Source organism: Petromyzon marinus, chromosome 21, assembly GCF_048934315.1.
Source record: "Petromyzon marinus isolate PM22_M1 ecotype Great Lakes invasive population chromosome 21, UKy_Petmar_22M1.pri1.0, whole genome shotgun sequence".
Taxonomy (NCBI): Eukaryota; Metazoa; Chordata; class Hyperoartia; order Petromyzontiformes; family Petromyzontidae; genus Petromyzon; species Petromyzon marinus.
This window is the reverse complement of record NC_133687.1, coordinates 11,623,670-11,648,412: the sequence shown is the minus strand read 5'-3', so window position 1 is coordinate 11,648,412 and position 24,743 is coordinate 11,623,670. Positions and strand designations below refer to the sequence as shown.

The window sequence follows — 24,743 nt, the reverse complement described above, 5'->3', positions numbered from 1 at the left end:
TTAAAATACGCGATGCGTTTTTGACATTCAGTGTCTCTCACCGGCAAAGTCAGACTATGCTGGCGAGCTGCCGGATGTGGATATTTGGCCTACTCTTCTGCGCTATTTACTTCACGGAGAGAGAGGCAGGCAGCGGAGCAGAGGACGAACATCTTGAGGCTGGACTTGAACAGGGGAAGGGAGCCGATAGCACAGAGGGCTGTGGAGACTGGGGCGCTGCAGTGGCGAGGAGATGTTAACTACCTCGCCTGGTATACAGGAAGTCCTGGGTTCGATCCCGACCCTGACGCCTGCTGCTGTATATTTGGAGTTTGCACGTTCTCCCTCGTGATCACGTGGATTTTTCTCCGGGTCCTCCTGTTTTACCACTCCACATTTAGGATCAACATCGCGCGTTTAGAGGACTTGGCGACTGCTTTAAATGTCCACACGATCAGCCACTTCGTTGAGCTCTCATTTGTGATAATCAGGTCATTTGTGACAGCTCAGTAGGGCCTTACCTGGTAAAATACCAAAAAAATATCGTGGGACCTTTTTGCTAGTATCAAAGCATGAAAAATAAGAGTAGGTGTTTTCCCTTTCTGGCAAGAATGATGAAGCTGCTCACCCCAAGCTATGAATGTTTTCGATACGTGTGGCATTGCCTTTGTACTGTCCGCCTTATGGCGTCCTGTGGTCTGACACTGGTGGTGAGACTAGGCCATCAAGAAAGCTGTCTCTGGTGTCGGACAATCAGTTTCAAAGACAATTCACATATTATCAGAGCGTGTTTTTGGAGGCAAAGTACTGTGTGAGGTTAATGCAGCGCTTGATTCCTTGCAAAAAGGTTTCTATTTTGGTGTCTGAACATCTTAAGGCCTCCTGTTTTATTGCCCAGAGGGGTAAAAAAAACTACTACTCTTAATTTTCATACTTACAAAAAAGAGTTTGGGTTAGTTTTTTTTTACTCTGCTGAGGCCTGGAGCCAGTCGAGATGGGCCATCTCACATGGAACGCACGCATCAGTGAAGCTTGCAACGCAAATCTCCACGCTGCGCCCTGCGTCCACTTTCCAAAGGGCGTTTGAACAAAACAAAAACAGCAGCAGCGGCAGAGCGACGGTCGCTATCGTTATAGCGCTGTGAGCCGTTCCAGGGCACCTGGGGTGGTAGCTGAGTGGAGCAGTCCGCTCGTTCCACCAGAGTACACGTGGTTGTGTTGGGGTAGCTGAGTGGACTAGTCCGCTCGTTCCACCAGAGTACACGTGGTTGTATCGGGGTAGCTGAGTGGAGCAGTTCGCTCGCTCCACCAGAGTACGCGTGGTTGTATTGGGGTAGCTGAGTGGACTAGTCCGCTCGCTCCACCAGAGTACACGTGGTTGTACTGGGGTAGCTGAGTGGAGTAGTCTGCTCGCTCCACCAGAGTACACGTGGTTGTGTTGGGGTAGCTGAGTGGAGTAGTCTGCTCGCTCCACCAGAGTACACGTGGTTGTACTGGGGTAGCTGAGTGGAGTAGTCCGCTCGCTCCACCAGAGTACACGTGGTTGTGTTGGGGTAGCTGAGTGGACTAGTCCGCTTGCTCCACCAGAGTACGTGTGGTTGTGTTGGGGTAGCTGAGTGGACTAGTCTGCTCGCTCCACCAGAGTACACGTGGTTGTGTTGGGGTAGCTGAGTGGACTAGTCTGCTCGCTCCACCAGAGTACACGTGGTTGTGTTGGGGTAGCTGAGTGGAGTAGTCCACTCGCTCCACCAGAGTACACGTGGTTGTATCGGGGTAGCTGAGTGGACTAGTCCGCTCGCTCCACCAGAGTACACGTGGTTGTGTTGGGGTAGCTGAGTGGAGTAGTCCGCTCGCTCCACCAGAGTACACGTGGTTGTATCGGGGTAGCTGAGTGGACTAGTCTGCTCGCTCCACCAGAGTACGTGTGGTTGTATTGTGGTAGCTGAGTGGAGTAGTCTGCTCGCTCCACCAGAGTACACGTGGTTGTATCGGGGTAGCTGAGTGGACTAGTCTGCTCGCTCCACCAGAGTACGTGTGGTTGTGTTGGGGTAGCTGAGTGGAGTAGTCCGCTCGCTCCACCAGAGTACACGTGGTTGTGTTGGGGTAGCTGAGTGGACTAGTCCGCTCGCTCCACCAGAGTACACGTGGTTGTGTTGGGGTAGCTGAGTGGACTAGTCCGCTCGCTCCACCAGAGTACACGTGGTTGTGTTGGGGTAGCTGAGTGGAGTAGTCCACTCGCTCCACCAGAGTACACGTGGTTGTGTTGGGGTAGCTGAGTGGACTAGTCTGCTCGCTCCACCAGAGTACACGTGGTTGTACTGGGGTAGCTGAGTGGACTAGTCTGCTCGCTCCACCAGAGTACACGTGGTTGTGTTGGGGTAGCTGAGTGGAGTAGTCAACTCGCTCCACCAGAGTACGTGTGGTTGTGTTGGGGTAGCTGAGTGGACTAGTCCGCTTGCTCCACCAGAGTACGCGTGGTTGTGTTGGGGTAGCTGAGTGGAGTAGTCCGCTCGCTCCACCAGAGTACACGTGGTTGTGTTGGGGTAGCTGAGTGGAGTAGTCCACTCGCTCCACCAGAGTACACGTGGTTGTGTTGGGGTAGCTGAGTGGACTAGTCCGCTCGCTCCACCAGAGTACACGTGGTTGTGTTGGGGTAGCTGAGTGGACTAGTCTGCTCGCTCCACCAGAGTACACGTGGTTGTGTTGGGGTAGCTGAGTGGAGTAGTCCACTCGCTCCACCAGAGTACGTGTGGTTGTGTTGGGGTAGCTGAGTGGACTAGTCCGCTTGCTCCACCAGAGTACACGTGGTTGTATTGGGGTAGCTGAGTGGACTAGTCCGCTTGCTCCACCAGAGTACACGTGGTTGTGTTGGGGTAGCTGAGTGGACTAGTCCGCTTGCTCCACCAGAGTACACGTGGTTGTGTTGGGGTAGCTGAGTGGACTAGTCTGCTCGCTCCACCAGAGTACACGTGGTTGTGTTGGGGTAGCTGAGTGGACTAGTCTGCTCGCTCCACCAGAGTACACGTGGTTGTGTTGGGGTAGCTGAGTGGACTAGTCTGCTCGCTCCACCAGAGTACGTGTGGTTGTGTTGGGGTAGCTGAGTGGAGTAGTCCGCTCGCTCCACCAGAGTACACGTGGTTGTGTTGGGGTAGCTGAGTGGACTAGTCTGCTCGCTCCACCAGAGTACACGTGGTTGTGTTGGGGTAGCTGAGTGGACTAGTCTGCTCGCTCCACCAGAGTACGTGTGGTTGTGTTGGGGTAGCTGAGTGGAGTAGTCTGCTCGCTCCACCAGAGTACACGTGGTTGTGTTGGGGTAGCTGAGTGGACTAGTCTGCTCGCTCCACCAGAGTACACGTGGTTGTGTTGGGGTAGCTGAGTGGACTAGTCTGCTCGCTCCACCAGAGTACGTGTGGTTGTGTTGGGGTAGCTGAGTGGAGTAGTCCGCTCGCTCCACCAGAGTACACGTGGTTGTGTTGGGGTAGCTGAGTGGACTAGTCTGCTCGCTCCACCAGAGTACACGTGGTTGTGTTGGGGTAGCTGAGTGGACTAGTCTGCTCGCTCCACCAGAGTACACGTGGTTGTGTTGGGGTAGCTGAGTGGACTAGTCTGCTCGCTCCACCAGAGTACACGTGGTTGTGTTGGGGTAGCTGAGTGGACTAGTCTGCTCGCTCCACCAGAGTACACGTGGTTGTGTTGGGGTAGCTGAGTGGACTAGTCTGCTCGCTCCACCAGAGTACACGTGGTTGTGTTGGGGTAGCTGAGTGGAGTAGTCCGCTTGCTCCACCAGAGTACGTGTGGTTGTGTTGGTGGAGTCACCGGTGCTGTGCGCCCGATGCTTCGCTTCTCGCCACCGCGTTCGCAGTTTGTCGGAGGAGTCCCGAGATCGCTCCATCCATGGAGGACCTCTCCACCGCACCCTCCTCCTCCTCCACGTGGCATTGCCCTTGCCCTCGCCGTTGTCGAGACGCGGCAGAGAGCGATCCCCACTGGCGTCGGTCCATAACGGTTGTACCGCGCACCGAGGAAGGGCCATTGCCCGAGAAACGTCTCTTGTGTATGCACGTAAACATTTACCCACGGGCTCTTTTGAGGCCACGAAGCGCTATTGAGGGTCGTGTTTGACGTCTGACTAACGTTCACCCTGCGAGGGTTCTTGTTGGTATCTTCCGCGGCAGAGCGAACGTGGCGGGCGCTTGCTGTTCCCGCCGCGGTGGTCGTGTTCCGATTTGTTACGCTGCTTCGTGGGTTCCACACGTGGCGTGCGTCCTGGCTACAGGCCCACACGTGGAGACCTCGAGGCCCCCCTCTTGATTGGCTCCTTCATGGGGAAGTTTGAGAGCTCCAGTCCTGGTTGACTCGGACGATCGCCCGTCCGGGGAACGTGGAATTTCCACCGCTGCGTTCACGGCCGATGCCTCAATGCTCATTTCAGCAGCGGCTTATTTTTTGGCGTCAGACCGAAGTGGACCTCGCGCGAGAGGGCTCGGGTGGGACCCGTCGCGACTCGCAGGGCGGTGACGATGACGACTCGACGATGATGACGACGATGACGACGATGATGACGATGATGATGACGATGATGATGATGACGATGATGACGACGATGACGACGATGATGACGATGACGACGATGATGATGATGGCGATTGAGGCTAACGCCGGAGTGGCAGCCAAAGGAGGGAACCAACTCTGGAGAGAGAGGGAGGGAGGGCACTTCCACCGGGGAGATGGAGCGAGGTGGAACTCAGCGAGGACGCGAGGAGAGATTGAGCGGATTGTCGCGATAAGGACTGCAGCGGTGGTGGTGGTGGTGACGGGAGGAGGAAACTCCACAGTGGAGCAGTGCGAGGGAAGAAGCAGAGAGAGAGAGAGAAGTCGGGCAATCTGCAGTTTGGTGAGTGTGGTGGGTGAGTGGGTGAGTGGACGAGTGAGCGGGTGAGTCAGTGGGTGAGTAGGTGGACGAGTGAGTGAGTGAGTGAGTGGGTGCGTAAGTGGATGAGTAGGTGGATCAGTGAGTGGATAGATGAGTAAGTGGGTGAGTGAGTGGGTGAGTGAGTGGACGAGTGAATGGATGAGTGAGTGAGTGGATGAGTAGGTGGATCAGTGAGCGGATGAGTGAGTGAGTGGGTGAGTGAGTGGGTGAATAAGTGGATGAGTGAGTGGATGAGTGAGTGGGTGAGTAAGTGGATTAGTGAGTGACTGGGTGGGTGAGTGAGTGGGTTAGTGAGTGAGTGGGTGAGTGAGTGGGTGAGTAGGTGGATGAGTGAGTAGATGAGTGAGTGGGTGAGTAAGTGGGTGATTGAGTGAGTTTTTGAGTGAGTGGGTGAGTAAGGGGATTAGTGAGTGTATGAGTGGGTGAGTGAGTGAGCAAGTGGACGAGTGAGTGGGTGTGTGGGTGAGTAAGTGAGTGAGTGGGTGAGTGAGTGGATGAGTGAATCAGTGGGTGAGTGAGAGTTCACGTGAGCTCACAAAACTCGCAGAGCCACCGCGGATGCATAACTCACTTTTCACCTCCTGCCTAAACAAATAAATGTCGCGCTCAGCGGTTGATATCGAACGCGCCCGTCAGTATTTATGAGATTATCAAGGGTCCCTAATGGTTTGAGTCAACATGACGGAGCAGTTTCACCACTTAGAGCTATTGACCGCTCGCTCGTTGCGAGGAGGAGGAGGAGGAGGAGCACATTCTCGCATCGACTCCAATGATTCCCTCCCCGGCTCCAAATACGGCCGTACACTGACCGCTGTTACCACTGCTGGGGGGGGGGGGGGGGGTTGGGGGTCTCCGTGAATCGAAACCAACGAGCGCCAGGCCAAGCCATCAGGGGAGCCCTCCCGGTGTTGTCTGTGGGTTCACCCACGTGGCGCAGGCCAACGAGTTTCATCGTAGAGACCCACCGACTTGCGTAGAGACCCACCGACTTGCATAGAGACCCACCGACTTGCACAGAGACCCACCGACTTGGGCAGCGACCCACCGACTTGCACAGAGACCCACCGACTTGCATAGAGACCCAGCGACTTGCACAGAGACCCACCGACATGCACAGAGACCCACCGACTTGCACAGAGACCCACCGACTTGCACAGAGACCCACCAACTTGCACAGAGACCCACCGACTTGCACAGAGACCCACCGACTTGCACAGAGACCCACCGACTTGCACAGAGACCCACCGACTTGCACAGAGACCCACCGACTTGCACAGAGACCCACCGACTTGCAAAGAGACCCACCGACTTGCACAGAGACCCACCGACTTGCACAGAGACCCAGCGACTTGCACAGAGACCCACCGACTTGCACAGACACCCACAGGCTTGCACAGAGACCCATTGACGTGCACAGAGACCCACAGATGTACACAAATCCGCGCGTACAAACGGACGCAGCGTAACACGCAAGCGCCCTTAACGCGCACGCGCGCAACCCGCCTTCTCCGACACGGCCACTGCCAGCCGGTCCAACAAAACAGCGAGCGAGAGAGGCCCTCGAGGCCTCAGAACGTGGGCACCCACGCGCGAACCGGTGGCTGTGTCTCCGACGCGGCCACCGTGATAGCCGCCGCCGCTCTCTCTCTCTCGCGCGCGCAACCGTGGAACCGAAACGTGGCCACCACCCATCCCGACCGCTCACTCACCGGCTCCCGTCCTCTCGAAGAAGCGACTGAGAGCCTCATTCTCGTCGACAATGTCCATGGCGAGCGGCGTCCGTCACGGGGCCACTCCGAGCAGATCCATCGAGGCCTCCGATTTGCTCGTCCACCACCTCCTCCTCCACCACCTCCTCCTCCACCAGCACCTCCTCCTCCAGCTCCACCACGGTTACCACCACCGTCGCCACCCCACGTCCCCCCACCCTCCCTGGATCGAGCCGGGGATGCCCGTCACGCGGCCTGCACACGGACACGGGGGAGCTGTCGTCAGGAGACAATCAGGTGACGCGCTTACAGCCGAAGACAAACTCAAGATGCGTTTATTGCAGACCTGGAAGTCGGCCAGTCCTGCTCAACAGATCTGTCTCTCTCCCTCTCTCTTGAGGTGATTGACGACTCCAACCACAGGGACAGCGAGTTCATAATCTGATTGGCTTGGGGGTTGACTCAGCCCATCATCCATCCGTCCATCCTGGGCCGCTAAAATTGGTACAACTTCGTGGGGAAGTCAGCATATGGTTGTTCTATGGACAGACTCCTCTCCTGCGTGGAATTTCCACCCGTGTTTGTCCACAGTGTAAGCTATTCTCAAGCCACGTTCGTGGCACGTTCAGAGAGGGATAATAACCTAAGATGAACAATCGCTGCTCACCTCTCGCCCCCCCCCACTCCTTTAAGTCCCTTCCCTACCCCTTTGTGTTAACTACCTCGTTTGGTATGCGGGAGGTCAACCCTGACGATGCCTGTATATTTTGGAGCTTTCGTGTCTCTCTCTCTCTCTCTCTTCCCGTGGTCGAGTGGAATTTTTTATCCGGGTCCTCGGGTTTTCCCTCCGCATTTAAAATCAACATCGCGCGTTAAGAGTATCCGCCTGCTAAAAATGTCCACATGATGATGAGCCACTTTCGTTGAGCTCCCATTTGCGACCAGGTCGCTTGCGAACCAGAGCTGCACCGCTGAGTGGGCCTTACCTGACAACATTAAAACAAAAAAAAATGAGTCGGAGTCGTAGCAGCCGAGAGCGTATCCCGGCCGCTCATTCCTCAATCCTTGTAAGCACGCCCCTGCCACGTAAATCATTCTTCCTCCGTCGCCGCGTTTGGAACGACGTCAAGCCGCCGTGAGTGAATGCCCTCCAATAAATGTGAAAATTTCGATGAGATCAACTCCCGCCGTTGCAGCTTACGTAACAGGCAATTGCGCGCGTTGTGCAAGCGAACGGCGCTGCGTCGCGAGCGCCGCAGATTCGCTCGATGGCGAGTGGGAGCCCCCTTGTTTGCGCGGATTTACGCTCCTCGCTAAGCCACGGCGAGTGGTGCAGATCACCCAGCGCACGTGCTCTCACCCCAGCGAAGCCAATGTGCTGCATTATTCTCGGCCACTTATCGAGGTCAAGGGGGGGGGGGGTCAAGAGGTCACCGAGCCTAACGCCTCTGCCAGACGCCGTGACCTAAAAAAAAGACCGCTCATTTACAGTCTCAATCACCATCGTCACCACCGCCATCGTCGTCATCACCACCAACATCACCACCACTAGCATCACAGCGACCACACCGCGTCTGACATTGCGTATTTAACCTGTAATAATCCTTTCTTTGTAAAGTCCTAAATTCATTACAAAAGAGATGGCATGCATCATATGTGTATGTAATTTTTAAATGATTTTCCACAATACGTAGCCAACGATGCTAATCGGAGGTGCCACCCGATATATATTGCATTGCAAATCCGAAACATATTGCATCTATGCATATATATTTAAAAAAACTATCAACTAAATATATCGTGGCAATGTACAGGCGTCCCTCCCATAACGTGCCTCCCACCCCGGCACAATCGCGCGGATTCACAGTAGCGAGATTCATCGTTCCGGGACATACTTCACACTCATGATACAGGTTTTTTTTGTTTGTTTGTTTTTCAGAGTTAGATCGCGTGTGAATATATAAATGTGCCGTTAAACCCGCCACCATCCGGCACAGCCAATTTAGTAAGGTTTGTCACGTGAAACAGAACGTGCCAATTCGTTGCTGTGTGTTGGAGAGCAAATCCACAGCGTTCACCGTGCGAGCGCGGTGACGTTTCGCCAGTAATAATTACAACCGGCATCATCAGGGGACAGCTTTAAACAGAGCGGTACATGTGATGACGTCACTTGTGAGCCCTTCGTGTGCGACGAAGTGGGGGGGGGGGGGGAGGAGAAATTAATGGATGCGTATAAATCACAATGCGTATTCATCAACGCACATTATGCATGCACATTGTTATCGTACCGCCTGTTGTTTGTGTGCACTAAGGTAGCAGCATCGTTTGATTTAAAGCTGCTCGTGACTGCAGGGATTCATATTCTTGGTTCTTTCGGTAAAGCCACGTAGAAGGGAAACAGTTGAGTAATAAAAATATAAAGCAATAAAATTCTCAACGACGTTTCGACTGCAGCGCAAGCAATCATCATCAGGTATGAAAACCATAGCAAGAAAATTTGAAGAAAATTTGAAAATTTTCTTGCTGTAGTTTTCACACCTGATGTGTTGCAGTCGAAACGTCGTTGAGAATTTTATTGTTTCATATTTTTATTATTTTATTGTTTCCCTTCTACGTGACTTTACCGAAAGAACCAAGAATATGTAGCAGCATCTGTTACTGTCTGCTCACAGGTAATCACCATTGACGTGTGGCGACCTATTGAAGCGTGCATTTAAACAACGTGTCATTTTGATGATTCGCTTCCAAGCGGGCACTACGTCTGTAGCTATCCGAACGGTTAAAAACATTTTTTATTTCTCTCCATTTCGGTAGAGTCCCTCATTAGTCTTGGCCAGCAGTGACTCGTTTTGAAACGTCGTACTCAGATTGTAAATACAGATTGTAAATGTTGTGGATTTGCTCTCCAACACACCGGTGTGCTGTACTAGTGACGAATTGGCCACGTTCTGTTTACGTGACAACCCTCACTAGTTGGCTGTGTCGGATGGTGGCGGGTTTAACGACACATTTATATATTTACGCGATATAACCCCCCCCCCCCCTGTAATTATGGATGATATTGGTCGTGAAAGCCAACGCATTATACTTCCCACTTACGCTCTGCGTTCCGCAGTTACGCGCGCAAGCGAAACCACAACAATAACAACAACAACAAACACTGTAGCATTGAACTTTTAAAAAGACAAAAAAATATTTTCAATCGATAGAAGGAGGAGGAGGAGTTTAAAATAAACATTTCGCAGGCGAACCCGACAACGAAGATCTCAATCGGACGGCGTGACAGCGTCGTGGGCTGCGGTGGGCCTAGAATCCGAGTGGATGAAGCAGCTCACGGAAAAGATGATCTAGAAGCCCTGACGTTACTCCTTGTGGAAGCAGTAGTCGCGGAAGTGTTTTTGTTTGCATTCTGACCACAAGTATTGTGGATTAAGGCAGACGTGATTCCTTGTAAAAAGGTCTCAGTTTGGTGTTTGAACATCTTCACACAGCTGTTGTTTTGTTGCCAGAAAAAAAGGGGAAATCCTATTCTCATATTTTGGTGCACTGGCAAAGGAGGTCCCATTATGATGATGATGAAGAAGTAGTCGCCTTCATATTCGTGGTTATGTCGCCTGATGAAGACCGCTTGTGTAGCGATCGAAACGTCGTGGGTTTTCTGCTTTTATTTTATTTTAAAGTTCATTTAATTATTTTTATTTTCTACCTACGTGACTTTACCGAAAGAACCAAGAATATGAATTCCTGCAGTCACGAAAGTTTTAAGCGAGGAGTGGTCTTTGTTAGTAGCGTTTTTTCATATTAATTATTAGTAATTGTGATTAAACTCCTCACTTAAGAGCTTTTTCTAATGTTACGAACATATATATTATTAAATATTACATGTATACGTATTTTGCAAATCCAGGGCTAAAATTTAATTACGAAATGAAACTTTACTTGTCTTCGGTAACGCATCCACAACCCCCCTCATAACATGAACGTCTATGGGAAAATCGACTTCATACAGCGCGATTCCACTTGCGCCCTATTTCACAAGTATGCCTGTCGCACGCTATGCGGTGTACGCCTGTACTTCTATAACCCCCCCCTCCCACCACCTCCTCAACCAATCAGCACTGAGCAGCGTGTGGTGAAATATGGTCAAACTAGCACCCATCAAGACCCGCACGATGTTGGGAGGCCCTCATCCAGCAGTGGAATGCACGCTGTTTGAGTTTGAAAAATAGCGATTGTCATGCACGGAGACGTTTCAGTAACATCCTGGCGATGTTCCAGACCGAGTGGCTCGTAACCGATGCTGCAGCATCACACCCCTTTGGTTCCCAATCGTAAAAAATGAAATTGTAGAACGTTAATAAAATACCGCACGTAGGTTTGATGAAACAAAGTAAGTCGGTGCTTACGTGCCCGGGGCTTCATTTGTGTTTTCGATTGTTTACCTTCTAGAATAAAATCTGTCCACGTCTCGCTACAACCCGTATAGTAGTGTATAGTAGTGTATAGTGTAGTGTATAGTAGTGTATAGTATAGTGTAGTGTATAGTGTAGTGTATAGTGTAGTGTATAGTATAGTGTATAGTGTAGTGTATAGTAGTGTATAGTAGTGTATAGTGTAGTGTATAGTGTAGTGTATAGTAGTGTATAGTGTAGTGTATAGTAGTGTATAGTGTAGTGTATAGTGTAGTGTATAGTAGTGTATAGTGTAATGTATAGTGTAGTGTATAGTAGTGTATAGTGTAGTGTGTAGTGTAGTGTATAGTGTAGTGTATAGTGTGGTGTATAGTGTAGTGTATAGTGTCGTGTATAGTGTAGTGTATAGTAGTGTATAGTGTAGTGTATAGTGTAGTGTATAGTGTAGTGTATAGTGTAGTGTATAGTAGTGTATAGTGTAGTGTATAGTGTAGTGTATAGTAGTGTATAGTATAGTGTAGTGTATAGTAGTGTATAGTGTAGTGTATAGTGTAGTGTATAGTAGTGTATAGTGTATAGTAGTGTATAGTAGTGTATAGTAGTGTATAGTGTAGTGTATAGTGTAGTGTATAGTAGTGTATAGTGTAGTGTATAGTGTAGTGTATAGTAGTGTATAGTGTAAGGTATAGTGTAGTGTATAGTGTAGTGTATAGTAGTGTATAGTGTAGTGTGTAGTGTAGTGTATAGTGTAGTGTATAGTGTGGTGTATAGTGTAGTGTATAGTAGTGTATAGTGTAGTGTGTAGTGTATAGTGTAGTGTATAGTGTGGTGTGTAGTGTATAGTGTCGTGTATAGTGTAGTGTATATTAGTGTATAGTGTAGTGTATAGTGTAGTGTATAGTGTAGTGTATAGTGTAGTGTATAGTAGTGTATAGTGTAGTGTATAGTGTAGTGTATAGTGTAGTGTATAGTATAGTGTAGTGTATAGTAGTGTATAGTGTAGTGTATAGTGTAGTGTATAGTAGTGTATAGTATAGTGTATAGTGTAGTGTATAGTAGTGTATAGTAGTGTATAGTGTAGTATATAGTGTAGTGTATAGTGTAGTGTATAGTGTAGTGTATAGTAGTGTATAGTGTAATGTATAGTGTAGTGTATAGTGTAGTGTAGTGTATAGTGTAGTGTGTAGTGTAGTGTATAGTGTAGTGTATAGTGTGGTGTATAGTGTAGTGTATAGTGTAGTGTATAGTAGTGTTTAGTGTAGTGTGTAGTGTAGTGTATAGTGTGGTGTATAGTGCAGTGTATAGTGTCGTGTATAGTGTATTGTAGTGTATAGTGTAGTGTATAGTAGTGTATAGTGTAGTGTATAGTAGTGTATAGTATAGTGTATAGTGTAGTGTATAGTAGTGTATAGTAGTGTATAGTGTAGTGTATAGTAGTGTATAGTGTAGTGTATAGAGTAGTGTATAGTAGTGTATAGTGTAGTGTATAGTAGTGTATAGTGTAGTGTATAGTGTAGTGTATAGTAGTGTATAGTGTAATGCATAGTGTAGTGTATAGTGTAGTGTAGTGTATAGTAGTGTATAGTGTAGTGTGTAGTGTAGTGTATAGTGTAGTGTATAGTGTGGTGTATAGTGTAGTGTATAGTGTAGTGTATAGTAGTGTATAGTGTAGTGTATAGTGTAGTGTATAGTGTGGTGTATAGTGTAGTGTATAGTGTCGTGTATAGTGTAGTGTATAGTGTAGTGTATTGTAGTGTAGTGTATAGTGTAGTGTATAGTAGTGCAGTGTAAAGTGTTGTGTATAGTAGTGTATAGTGTAGTGTATAGTGTAGTGTATAGTGTAGTGTATAGCGTAGTGTATAGTGTAGTGTATAATAGTGTAGTGTATAGTAGTGTATAGTGCATTGTATAGTGTAGTGTATAATGTAGTGTATAGTGTAGTGTATAGTAGTAGTATTGTATAGTGTTGTGTATAGTGTAGTGTATAGTAGTGTATAGTGTAGTGTATAGTGTAGTATATAGTTTAGTGTAGTGTATGGTGTAGTGTATAGTGTAGTGTATAGTGTAGTGCATAGTGTAGTGTATAGTGTAGTGTATAGTGTAGTGTATAGTGTAGTGTATAGTAGTGTGTAGTGTAGTGTATAATGTAGTGTATAGTGTAGTGTAGTGTATAGTGTAGTGTATAGTGTAGTGTATAGTGTAGTGTATAGTGTAGTGTATAGTATGGTGTATAATGTAGTGTATAGTGTAGTGTATAGTAGTGTAGTGTATAGTGTAGTTTATAGTGTAGTGTATAGTGTAGTGTATAGTGTAGTATATAGTGTAGTGTATAGTGTAGTGTATAGTAGTGTATAGTGTCGTATATAGTGTATAGTATAGTGTAGTGTATAGTGTAGTGTATAATGTAGTGTATAGTGTAGTGTATAGTGTAGTGTATAGTGTAGTGTATAGAAGTGTAGTGTATATTAATGTATAGTGTAGTGTATAGTGTAGTGTATAGTGTAGTGTATAGTGTAGTGTATAGTGTAGTGTATAGTGTTGTGTATAGTGTAGTGTATAGTGTAGTGTATAGTGTAGTGTATAGTGTAGTTGTTCTTAACCTTTATTGCAGCCTTGCACCCCTTTGGTTCTCAATCGTGTAAACAATATGTATGGAATGTTAATACAAACAATACGTATGGAATGTTAATACAAACAATATGTATGGAATGTTAATAAATACATGGGGTTTGATTAAACAAAGTTGGCACTCACGTGCTTAGTTTGTCTTTTCGGTGATTTACCTTTTAAAAAAAAATCTGACCACGTCTCGCCACCCCCAGAAAGGGCATCTCATACCCCCCCACCCAGGTGGTTGCGTGCACCCCAGGCTAAGAAGAGCCCCTGCTCTAGAAACAAATAAATTTACGAATTCGATCAAAAACAACAACAACTCAACATTTCAGGAGTCCCAATGGAGTCGTCAAAACAGCAGCATTCGGCTCAGGAGGGCCGCGGGTTGCCCGGGCCCTCCTGTTCCAGAAGAAGGGGGGCTGGAGAGCCGTCAGTTGAGTCCGTGCCGTGCCGATAGAGTGGATGGCCTGAACCACAGCGCCTTTCGCGAGGTGTTCCAGGCACAGAGGCAAACCTTCGCCTCAACTTCTTCCACCCTTGCCCTGAGCCTCGACGTTTTGCCGGTGAACCGAGTAATTCGCCTCCCCCCCCCCCCCCACCGGTGGAGGCTCGATGCTAGAATCGATTAAAGGTTACGCAGGGTCCCGCTGCCTCATCGGCGGTGACAACTCGATATACAAACCCCATCGGCGTTGATTTATGGCTTAAGCCGCGTTGCTTCGGGGTCTAAGGATCAAATACGCCATACAAATGTGGATTATGATTAATATCGTTATCGATAGGCATCATCCAGCCACGTTCAATGTCGTTGATGCATCGATTTTTTTGTTTCGATTGTTAATTGTGCGCCACTAAAGATCATTCATCAGAATAATAATGCGGATAATATTAACATTGATTTGAAGCTTTCGCGACCGCAGGAATCCATTCTCGTTGGTTCTTACGGTAAAGTCCACGTAGGTGGAAAAAAAAATACAATAAAAAAATACAATAAAAAATAGTATATATCAGGACGTTTCGATCGCAACACAAGCGGGCGTCCTCAGGCAGAAACAATCATCCAGCAGTGGAACTGCTGAACCAGCGAGAGAGTCCCGTTACAACAACAAGAGGTGATTTTTTGTGTTATTTATGCGTGAGGACGACCGCTTATGTGTTGCGATCGAAACGTCGTGCTATATTATTTTTTATTTTTTCTACCTACGTGACTTTACCGAAAGAACCAAAGAGTATGGATAATAATAATAATTGTGCGTGTGCACCACAGCGAGTAATTTAGCAATTGCAGCAGCATCAGCAGCAGCATCATCATCAGCAGCAGCATTATCAACAGCATAATCAGCAGCAGCAGCATCATCAGCAGCAGCATAATCAGCATCATCAGCAGCAGCACCAGATAATTCGTTTCGCGACTCGAAAAACCTCGGCCAGATTGATCCGCTGATTATTCAACGCTCTCAGATTACAAACAACAACAAGAACAAGCAGCAGCAGCAGCAGCGGCGGCGCTACGCGGGCTATTTGTATATAGGCAAATTAGTTTGTAAACCTCCCCCCCCTCCGCCCGTCCGTCGACCTCCGTACGGACGCAGCACGTGTAGCTCGAAGCTTCAGCGGAACGCCTCGCAACAACAGCTTTGCGTGCCCCCACCTCTACCCCCCACCCCCCGCCTGCTTCTCGACGATTTTAATTCGACGACGTCGCAATTTAATTGCTAATCGCGATATCGTTTCCCGAACGTGAATACTGAATGCACCTCGATGACGGTGCACGTTGTCGTCTGTAATGCGTGCCTTCTACGGTATACATATATATATCTATGGAATCGATACGCACAGTCTACAACTCATCGTATCGGGGGTAGGGGGGGGGGGAAGCCGAAATTTGACGAAATATAATTTCATCTGGATTATAAGACGCACATTCCTCCGCCGCCCTCACTAAGTTCGATATCTTCAATCTGCTGCTGCTGGGTACGATGTCTCATCCGCGCGGTGTTCCTCTCCGTCTTCGTCTCTCTCCCAAGCATGCCTCGAGCGCTTCTTATCCCACCACCCCCCAGCCATGTCCCCAGTTCGATCCGTGTCCACGGGATGCGACCCCGCGCACGTGGTGGGGTGCTTGGGGATCACGCGACGATTGAGGACGTCGACCGCGTCGTCTCCACTCGCGATGTGTCCACCTGCCGCTCTTCATCATCGCCCCGAGTCGCCACCGCCACCACCAACCAGCCACCGCCCCAGGCCAGGTGATACCCGCAGGTCCACGCCGGTGCTACCGCCTAAAGGCGTCTCGTGTGGGGCATCACGGTGGCTTGGGGATGGCAACTACCTCGCCTGGTGTGCAGGAGGTCGCGGGGTCGATCCCGACGCTGACGCCCGCTGCTGCTGCTGTATATTTGGATCTTGATTTGAAGCTTTCGTGACTGCAGGAATCCATACTCTTTGGTTCTTTCGGTAAAGTCACGTGGTAGGTAGAGAAAACATAATAAGAGATCACGACGACGTTTCGATCGCTACCCAAGCAATCGTCATCAGGTGGGACAACCACAGCCAGAAAACCCGCTGAAGTAGTTTTTTTTTTTCTCTTGCTGTGGTTGTCCCACCTGATGACGATTGCTTGGGTAGCGATCGAAACGTCGTGATCTCTTATTATTTTTTTCTCTACCTCCGTGACGTTACCGAAAGAACCAAAGAGTATGTATAGTTGGAGTTTGCGTGTCTCCCTCTCTCTCTCTCTCCACGTGGTCGCGGGGATTTTTCTCCCGGCCCTCCGGATTTTCCCTCCACATTTAAAATCGACGTCGCGCGTTCAGAGTGTTTGTCTGCCGCTATAAATGAGCCACTTCGTTTAGCTGTCATTTGTGGCCAGGTCGCTTTTGACAAAGAGCTATAATAGTTCAGTGGTGTCTTACCTGTTCCAATACAAATAGTAAATAGTTTTAGTGAGTACAGTACCCATGTTTTCGTACGGCCAGCACGCGGTGGGTTTACTGGGGTAACCGCAGCTCATTCAGTCGCGACAAACACGCGCACTGACACACACACACGCACTCACACAACACAGACAACGCTTCCCACCCCCGTGTAGCCCTAGGGTCCATCCATTTAGTACGTACGCATGAAGGGAGGAAGGGGGGTTAACCTAAATGCGTTCGCTTGCGCATGGGGGGGTCTACTGACAATGTATAGGAAACGGGGGGGGGGTGAAGCCTCAATAATAATTTGTCTACATTGGCCTTCAAATGAGTTAGCTTGGCGGTGGACTATCTGTTTGCTTAAACACGTTAATATTATTAATCCTTGATCGTTTCTGCGTGGATTAAATATCGGCCGTTCTATAGGATTCGGGGGGGGGGGGGTGTAAAAAGTCCGCGTGCGTACAGGGAGGGGTGGAGGAGTCACGTTTTGACAGATTTTTTGCGTGCCTACTCAATGGATGGCCCCTTAACAGACTGTTGGGGCAAGTCGTGATAGCGAGCAGACCCACGCACGGCCGCCTTTGTCTCCCTTTGTTGACGCTTACACACCGCACCGGGTTATCGATTTCAAACGGGTGTCGCCGTTTATTGGCCACGTACAAGAAAACTGGAACGGCTACGATCATACCAAATTAACAATAAAAAAAATATACATATACATTTAGAGAAAGGCAAAGTGATACATTTTATTGGGCTCATGTAATGATAAAATAAGGGAGTGAATATAGAACGTGGGGGATACGGCTGGGAAAAAAAATAATTGGAGGTATCACACGCAGCCCGTAAGAGAGCGAATTGAGTTCCCCACAAACGATGCGAACGATCGGAGTGAACTGGGAGGAGAGTGATGCTGTACTGTTGAGTAAATATTTTTGGAGAGAGCCGAGTGGGTTGCAGACCGCGATCGCCGTCATCTCTGGGAAAGGACGCGGCTCGCGGAGCGAGGGAGCGATGGAGTTGGGGCCTAGGACAGGTGAAACGTTTTTCGTCCGGGTTTGATTACCAGGCCGCCTTCAATAACCACTCTCCCCGAGGTAGGAACATCGCAACATCCATAGTAGAGGTTTTTTTTTGTTGGGTTAGATCCGCGTAAAAAAAAGCATATGAATGTGTCGTGAAACCCGCCACCACCCGACACAGCCAATTAGTGAGGTTTGTCACGTAAACAAAACATTGGCGCAAACCTTACTAATTGGCTGTGTCGGGTGGTGGCGAGTTTAACGACACACATTGGATATTAACGCGATCTAACCCCCCAAAAACCTCTATTATGGATAGTAACGCAGACATGATTCCTTGTAAAAGGTTTCAGTTTGCTGTTTTAACAACTTAACACGGCTGTTTTGTTGCCAGACAAAAGGGGGAAAACCCCTATTCTCATATTTTGGTACTGGCAAAGGAGGTCCCGTGATGATGGATAATATCGGTCGTGAAAGTCTCCTCCGCCAGCTGCTTGCTTCACTCCTCTGCTGCGTGTTGAGCTGACCACGCAATCACTCACGCGCGCCTCTGAGCCTTCCGTTCGACGATCTGCACGATCGTCGCGTTACCCGGCCAACTCATTGCGAGTGGCTTTGCATTTTTTGTTACCTATGTCGATATCTTTGTGTGTGTGTGTACATATAAATATCCACACGTTGCTAACTCGCCTTGCTAACGGTGTGCACTTAATCCATTTGCATCACGCCAATTCTGGTCATCCTCGCAGCAGCAGCAGCAGCAGCGGATTTTGGCTGAGCCGTCGAACAAAAGGCGGTGGTCACCGCAGCGCGCGGCGCTTTCAGTTTTGCGGCCGTCTGGAACGCTCCTCCCTTCCGATATTAGGACCCCGTTGAAGCTTTGCACTTTTAAGTCTCGATTGAAAACTAATTTACTTAGAAATGCTGTTTGTGTTTAATTTGTTGTCCTTCCCCGCACCTCCGATTAGCACGGTTTGGCTACGTACGGTGAGAAAGAAGTTCAACATACGTACATAATGCTTTGATGACTATGGCCTCGTCGCTAAATAGGACATATATTATTCCGCCACGTAAATGTATTAAATGAATACATGACGACAACATGTTATGTAAATCAATATTAATCATGTCAGATAATTAAGGTCATCATCACGTATCGCCATCGGCATTATTATCATCAAGCCATTACCATAATCCATAATACAGGTTTTTGTTGGGTTAGATCGCGTAAATATATAAATGTGTCGTTAAACCCGCCACCACCCGACACAGCCAACTAGTAAGGGTTGTCACGTAAACAGAACGTGGCCAATTCGTCACTAGTACAGCACTAACCGGTGTATTGGAGAGCCAAGCCACGACATTTACAATCTGAGTACGACGTTTCGCCAGTAATTACAACTAGCATCATCAGGCGGCAGCCAGATTACCATAATCATCAAATATCGCCATCAATATTATCCAATTGCCGTAATACTTATCAAAAATCGCCATCGGTATCATCGACAAGTCTCATGACCAACGTCATTTTATTATCGATCAATTATCAAAATCAAGTCGCATATATTGGACCAACACTGGACCCATAAGCTCAAGGGAGTTTCCAACGGGGTGAGCCTTTGCGCCGAATCATCAACGATTGCTTCATCGATATCACATCATCAACACAGCCGCGTATCGAGTGATAATCATCACCATCATCATCACAATCAATCGTACGTTAAGTGTAAAATGATCGATACGATTAATTCTATTATCAATTTCCTGCAAAATCACCACCACCAAAACGAGCGCCTATTAAGGCGAGTTGGTGTAAGTCAGCACCACGCCCGGCCGCCTTTGTATCCCCCCGCAGCGCCGATGCTTTCCCCACCGGGTACTAATGTTAGGCTAAGTCGACCTAAAGGAGACCCCAAGGCAAGTTCCGATACCGAGTGCCACTGATGTTGGCCGTGAACCGGGGCGTATAACTTTGGTCTATTGGTTCGTAGCGCGCGCACACACAGTACCTATGCACCCACCCATACACCAAAATACATGTTCACACGTACCCATTACCACCTGTACACGGTCAAACATAACCAAAGTCATACATCTATATATAAAGATCCCCCGTATAGCCCTTAACAGACTATTGGGGCCAGTGCTGTTAGCGAGCACCTATGAAGGCCGGCACGGCACACGAGGCGATGGGATGGCCAACAACCACGCCCGGCCGCCTTTGTCTCCCCAGCGCCGATGTTTACACACCGCACCACCGGCTACTCATTTGAGGCTGAGTCGACCTAGGGGAGTCGCAAGGAAAGGTTTAAAACAACGCCGTTTGTTACTGGTCGGGTGGCCGGGTTGGTAGCGCAGTGCTAACCACTGCGCCACCGCTCCCACCACCCCCCCCCCCCCCCCCCGACGCAGATCATTGACACCCATCGTCACATACACGATACACAACCCACACAACACAAACCCCGCGTATACCTTTTTAAAGGTTGGGGGCGGCATGCGCTGTTAGCGAGCACCTATTGCGCCCTCACTCACGATATGCTTACGGGCACCAGGGACGCACGCGCGCACGCATCACCTCGATCGCTGACGAGCTCTCTCTCTCTCTCGAGAAGAGTCCGGGGTCGCGACTCAGCGGCACAGGCACGGGGCTCCTCGTCTCCACGCGAATAACCCCAACGATTAAATCCCAGGGGCTTGCGTCGGCTTGATGGTTGATGGAGACGATGGCGATGACGAGCGATCAAACGAGTTGGTTGGCGACTGTTCCAAATCTCTCCGCTTGCTCACTCGACTGCCTCCCAATCAGTCTGCGCGCTGCTGTCTGTCCGCCTCTGCCCGCTCTCTCTGCTCCCCCCTCCCTCCCCCCTCTCTCCCTCTCTCTCTCTGCCCGTGACGCAAATTTTGGTGCGTGCCGGGCGCCCAGCCACCACCACCTCCACCCACAGGCGTCGTCCCCACCAGAGCGGGCTGGGGTGGGCTGGCGTGGCTTGGGGTGGGCTGGCGTGGCCTGGGGTGGGCTGGCGTGGCCTGGGGTGGGCTGGCGTGGCCTGGGGTGGGCTGGCGTGGCCTGGGGTGGGCTGGCGTGGCCTGGGGTGGGCTGTGGTGGGTGCTGGCTGCCCAGAGTGAGCTCAATAAATAATAAAGAGCGCGGTGTGCGTACCCATTCACACGTTCGACTCGTCGGAAATGACGACCCTCCAAACTTTCATTATTTTGTTGTTGTTGTTGCAGCTAATTCGGGATTTTCACCGCTTCCAAATGTTCAACGTTTCCGAGAAGTCAACTGCTCGATTCGAAAACTGGAACATTTCGGAATTCCGACCAGCCGAAGTCAACTGTTAATCAAGTCGGGATTTTAAGTAAGTCAAGATTCAAAATTGTAACTGTTCAAAAATCCAACTATCGAAAAATCCAGCTATTCGAAAACCAACTAATGGAAGTGTCAGCCGTCCGTTAATAGTAACTATTCAAAATGGCAACTCAATCAAAAATCCAACCGTTTAAAATGTAACCATTCCAAAATGATACAAATCGAAAATGTCAACGAGTCAAAGATGTAACTGCAAGACTGGTGTTTGGAAATTCAACTGCTGCGATGCATTTTGACAATTAACCATTCAAATGTCCAGCTGTTACAATTTCAACTGTTTCGGCTGGCGGGAGTACTGAGTGGCCGAGAATCCGGCATCACTCTCCGAGCCACTGACGTTAGCCGTGACCGGGAACGGGACACGAGCCGCCCTCGTTCAGTCCGAGCGCAGTGTGCCAAGAACCACCGCGGCCACGCCAGTGCTTCCACCCCCTGTTGTTGTCTGTGCAGTGTCCGTGAGATGACCGCCAGATGGCACATTCTCACGCAGCCCGCTACGTTAGTTTCATTTATTTGGTATAGCCCCGTTGAGCACGCGTGTCGACTCGGGCCGAACGATTAATCAATTTCATATTCGAAATCGCGATTCGAAACAATGCGATTCGCAAATCGCAAAAGGCTGCGAACTTTTTTGCGATTTGAAAAGTCCTCTAACTTTCTTATTGGAATTGTTTCATTTGTCATTATTATTATCATCACTTTATTGATTTAACTTAACAATTGTTCTATGTTTGATTGTTCTATTTCATTTAACACATTTTAATAAATACATGTTGGAAGCAATTAATATATTTTAAGTTATCATCCTTGCATCAGAATATAGTACATATTTTGATGGAGTCACGTGGTAATGCTCCACCACATGTTTTAAATCTATTACACAGTCAATATTGAACTGAAGCTTGACTTTAAAAAATGTAATCGCGAATCAAATCGCAATATCTGTCAGCAAAATCGCAATGAGAGATTTTCCCCAAATCGTTCAGCCCTAGTGTAGACGTGCCGAGCCCTCGTTACATAACATCCATCATCGTCGTCACCTCATCAATCTCTCTTGGATCGATCAAATTAGTGTACTGCCGCGTTGTTGTGGTCGGCATCACCAACGGACTTGCGAACCAGAAGTTCTCCCGGCTCGACTCCAAATACCGGCGCGGCATTTGAGAACGTTTCGTGCGACCTACCTGGCCAGTAACAAAATACACGAATAGCTGTAACCCTAAAGTTTCAAAGACAATGCATGTTTTTTTTTTGTATTTCTTTACATGTTCGCCACAAGTACGCGTGGTTAATGCGGACACGATTCCTTGCAAAAGGTTCCAATTTGGTGTTTTAACATCTTAGCACAAACTGCTACATTGCCAGAAAGGGTTAAAACCTATTCTTATATAAGTTGAGAGAGAGAGAGTGAGTGAGTGAGTTTGTCATGATCCCTCGTTGTCCTCTCAGCAGTCGGTATGCCGTGCAGGTCGCATGCGGCGGGGGTAGAGCGTGGGTAACTCTCGAACTCGTGATCCGAAGATCTTCGGATCCACCTTCTTCTAAGTTACCCCCAGGTGAGCGCTCCGCTCCCGGAGTGATCGGACTGCTGCCACTGGCAGCTTCCAGGCTGCCGAACGACGCTCTGTTGCCTTTGGTCGCGACACGGTCAGAGTCGTTAGAGATGCTCTTTAAGTGACGTCTTGAAAGCTCACCTCTGCAAACTGGCCTTTACCACCCAGTCGTGATGTCCGTTTATCCTGCAGGCTCTGTTTCTTGTTTTCACTGCGTTTACGTACGCGGTGGCGTATTGAGATCTACGGATGAAATGCGCCTTTTCAAATTAAAAAAAAAAATGGTTATGAACTCTTTTAAGACATCTGGCTAGCATGGAAGAGTAGGCCAAATACCATCTAGACTCTAGAGCAGTGGGTCTTAATCTTTACTGCTGCCTTAGACCCCTTCGGTTCTCAATCGTAAAAAAAAATGTATAATGTTAATCAACACATTGGGGGTTTGATGAAACAAAGCAGTTGTATCTTGACTTAAAGCTTTCGTGACTGCAGGAATTCATATTCTTGGGTCTTTCGGTAAAGTTACGTAGATAGGTTGTTATTTTCTTTCAACCTTTCTACGTGACTTCACCGAGAGACCCAATAATATAAAGTAGCTGTAACTCACGTGCCCGTCCTTCATTTGTGTTTTCGATTATTTCCCTTCTTTAATTAAAAAAAAAATCTGCCCACGTCTCGCTACCCCCCCCCCCCCAGAAAGGGCATCGCGCACATCCAGGGGGTGCTAAGAAGAACCACAGTTCGCTCGAGTGATGATGATACACCAACGATCACTCAGACAATAAGCGGCTTCAGAAAACTGTTGTCGTAGTTGTTGTTGTCGTAGTTGTTGTCTTAAGACACTGGCTCAGGGCCACTTTTGGCTAGTGGCGTCTTTCGGAAGGCAGTACAACAAGTAGGTTAACACTGGCTCTCCGAAACTGACCATTTTTTGTTGCAACGAAATATATTTGGCCATTCCGCGTTAAATGATCCAGGTGGTTTCGCTGCTGCTGCGTTGGCAGCGATGCACGTTCATCAACAATCCAACACGTTCCGTGTCAAAAAAACAACAACACTGTGTGGCCTTAACTATGAAGACATAGTTGACGACTCATCTTCTTTGGTTCTTTCTTAATAAAATAAAATAACACAATAAAATTCTCACGACGTGTTATTTTATTTTATTAATTTATCATTTTATTCTCATTCTACGTGACTTTACCGAAAGAACCAAAGAAGATGAATCCTTGCAGTCACGAAAGCTTTAAATCGAAAAATAGTTGACGACGTTTTGGGGCAATCGCCCTTAATCGTAGCACGTCCATAAATAAGCAAAGTATACACCTTCCTTCCCACATCTGTCACTCCACGTAAAACAACTGTTTACACATCTTATCAGTCACACACGGCCTGCACCGGTTTTTTTGACATTCAGCGCCTCATCGGCAGCAGAGTCAGGCTCGCTTGTGTGTGTATGTATGCATGCATGTTCGACTTATTGCGCACCGTACGTAGCCAACCAACCGTGCTCATCGCTGGAGGTTCGCTTGAAACAATGCTGATGTGCTGCCAGGCGCTTAGAGGCAATAATAATGGATTTCGAAATTCAGTGTCTCGTCGTCCACTGAGTCAGCCTTGCTCGAACCAATGCTGTGAACTGGCACTATTTGTTGAAGGGGCACCACGGTGGTGAGACTATCTTCCTCGCCTGGCGTACAGAAGGTCAGCGGTTCGATCCCGATCCCGACCCCGACGCCTGCTGCTGTATATTTAGAGTTCGTGTGTGTATCTCCCTTTTTCTCTCCCTGTGGTCGCGTTGAGGTTTTTTTTTTCCTCCGAGTCCTCCGGGTTTTTATCTCCACTCTTAGAGAGACGCGTTGAGACTATTCAGATGATTTTGCTGCTGTAAATGCCCAAATTGATGGGTCACTTTTTGTTGAGCTCTTATCATTTGTGGGCAGGTCGCTTCTGCAAAAATTCAGTTAATACCGCCGGTGGGCTTTGGCTGGTAGGATGGGAAAGGTTTGCTGTTTTATTTGTTTGTGTTTGGGCGATGTGATTACCTTTCCTATACTTTGCACTCCTATAGTGTTTTTAGACTGTTTGTTGTTGTAACATTCTGACTCGCCTCGACTGGACATCTCTGAAAAAGAGCTTTATAGCTCATCGGATTTCTCCAATATAAATACTGTCTAAATAACAGTATACATAGTGTAAATACAGTATATACTGTATCAAGAGTATAAATA

At 48.4% G+C, this 24,743-nt stretch overlaps 1 protein-coding gene across 3 annotated transcripts in view; it reads right to left on the bottom strand.

Moving 5' to 3' along the window:
* The window catches only part of MYRF (myelin regulatory factor), an 89,937-nt gene extending 69,492 nt beyond the window's left edge, over window positions 1–20,445 (bottom strand). For 2 of the 3 annotated variants that reach the window (XM_032957924.2, XM_076068579.1), the window contains exons 1-2: window positions 20,165–20,445; window positions 6,622–6,876 (exon numbers count right to left, since the gene is read on the bottom strand). In XM_032957924.2, coding sequence (XP_032813815.2) covers window positions 6,622–6,679 — 58 coding nt within the window. In that variant the 5' untranslated portion in view covers window positions 6,680–6,876; window positions 20,165–20,445. Of the gene's footprint in view, window positions 1–6,621; window positions 6,898–20,164 lie in introns of all 3 variants that reach the window. The other variant, XM_032957925.2, reaches the window with a different exon arrangement.
* Between the last annotated feature and the right edge of the window lie 4,298 nt (window positions 20,446–24,743).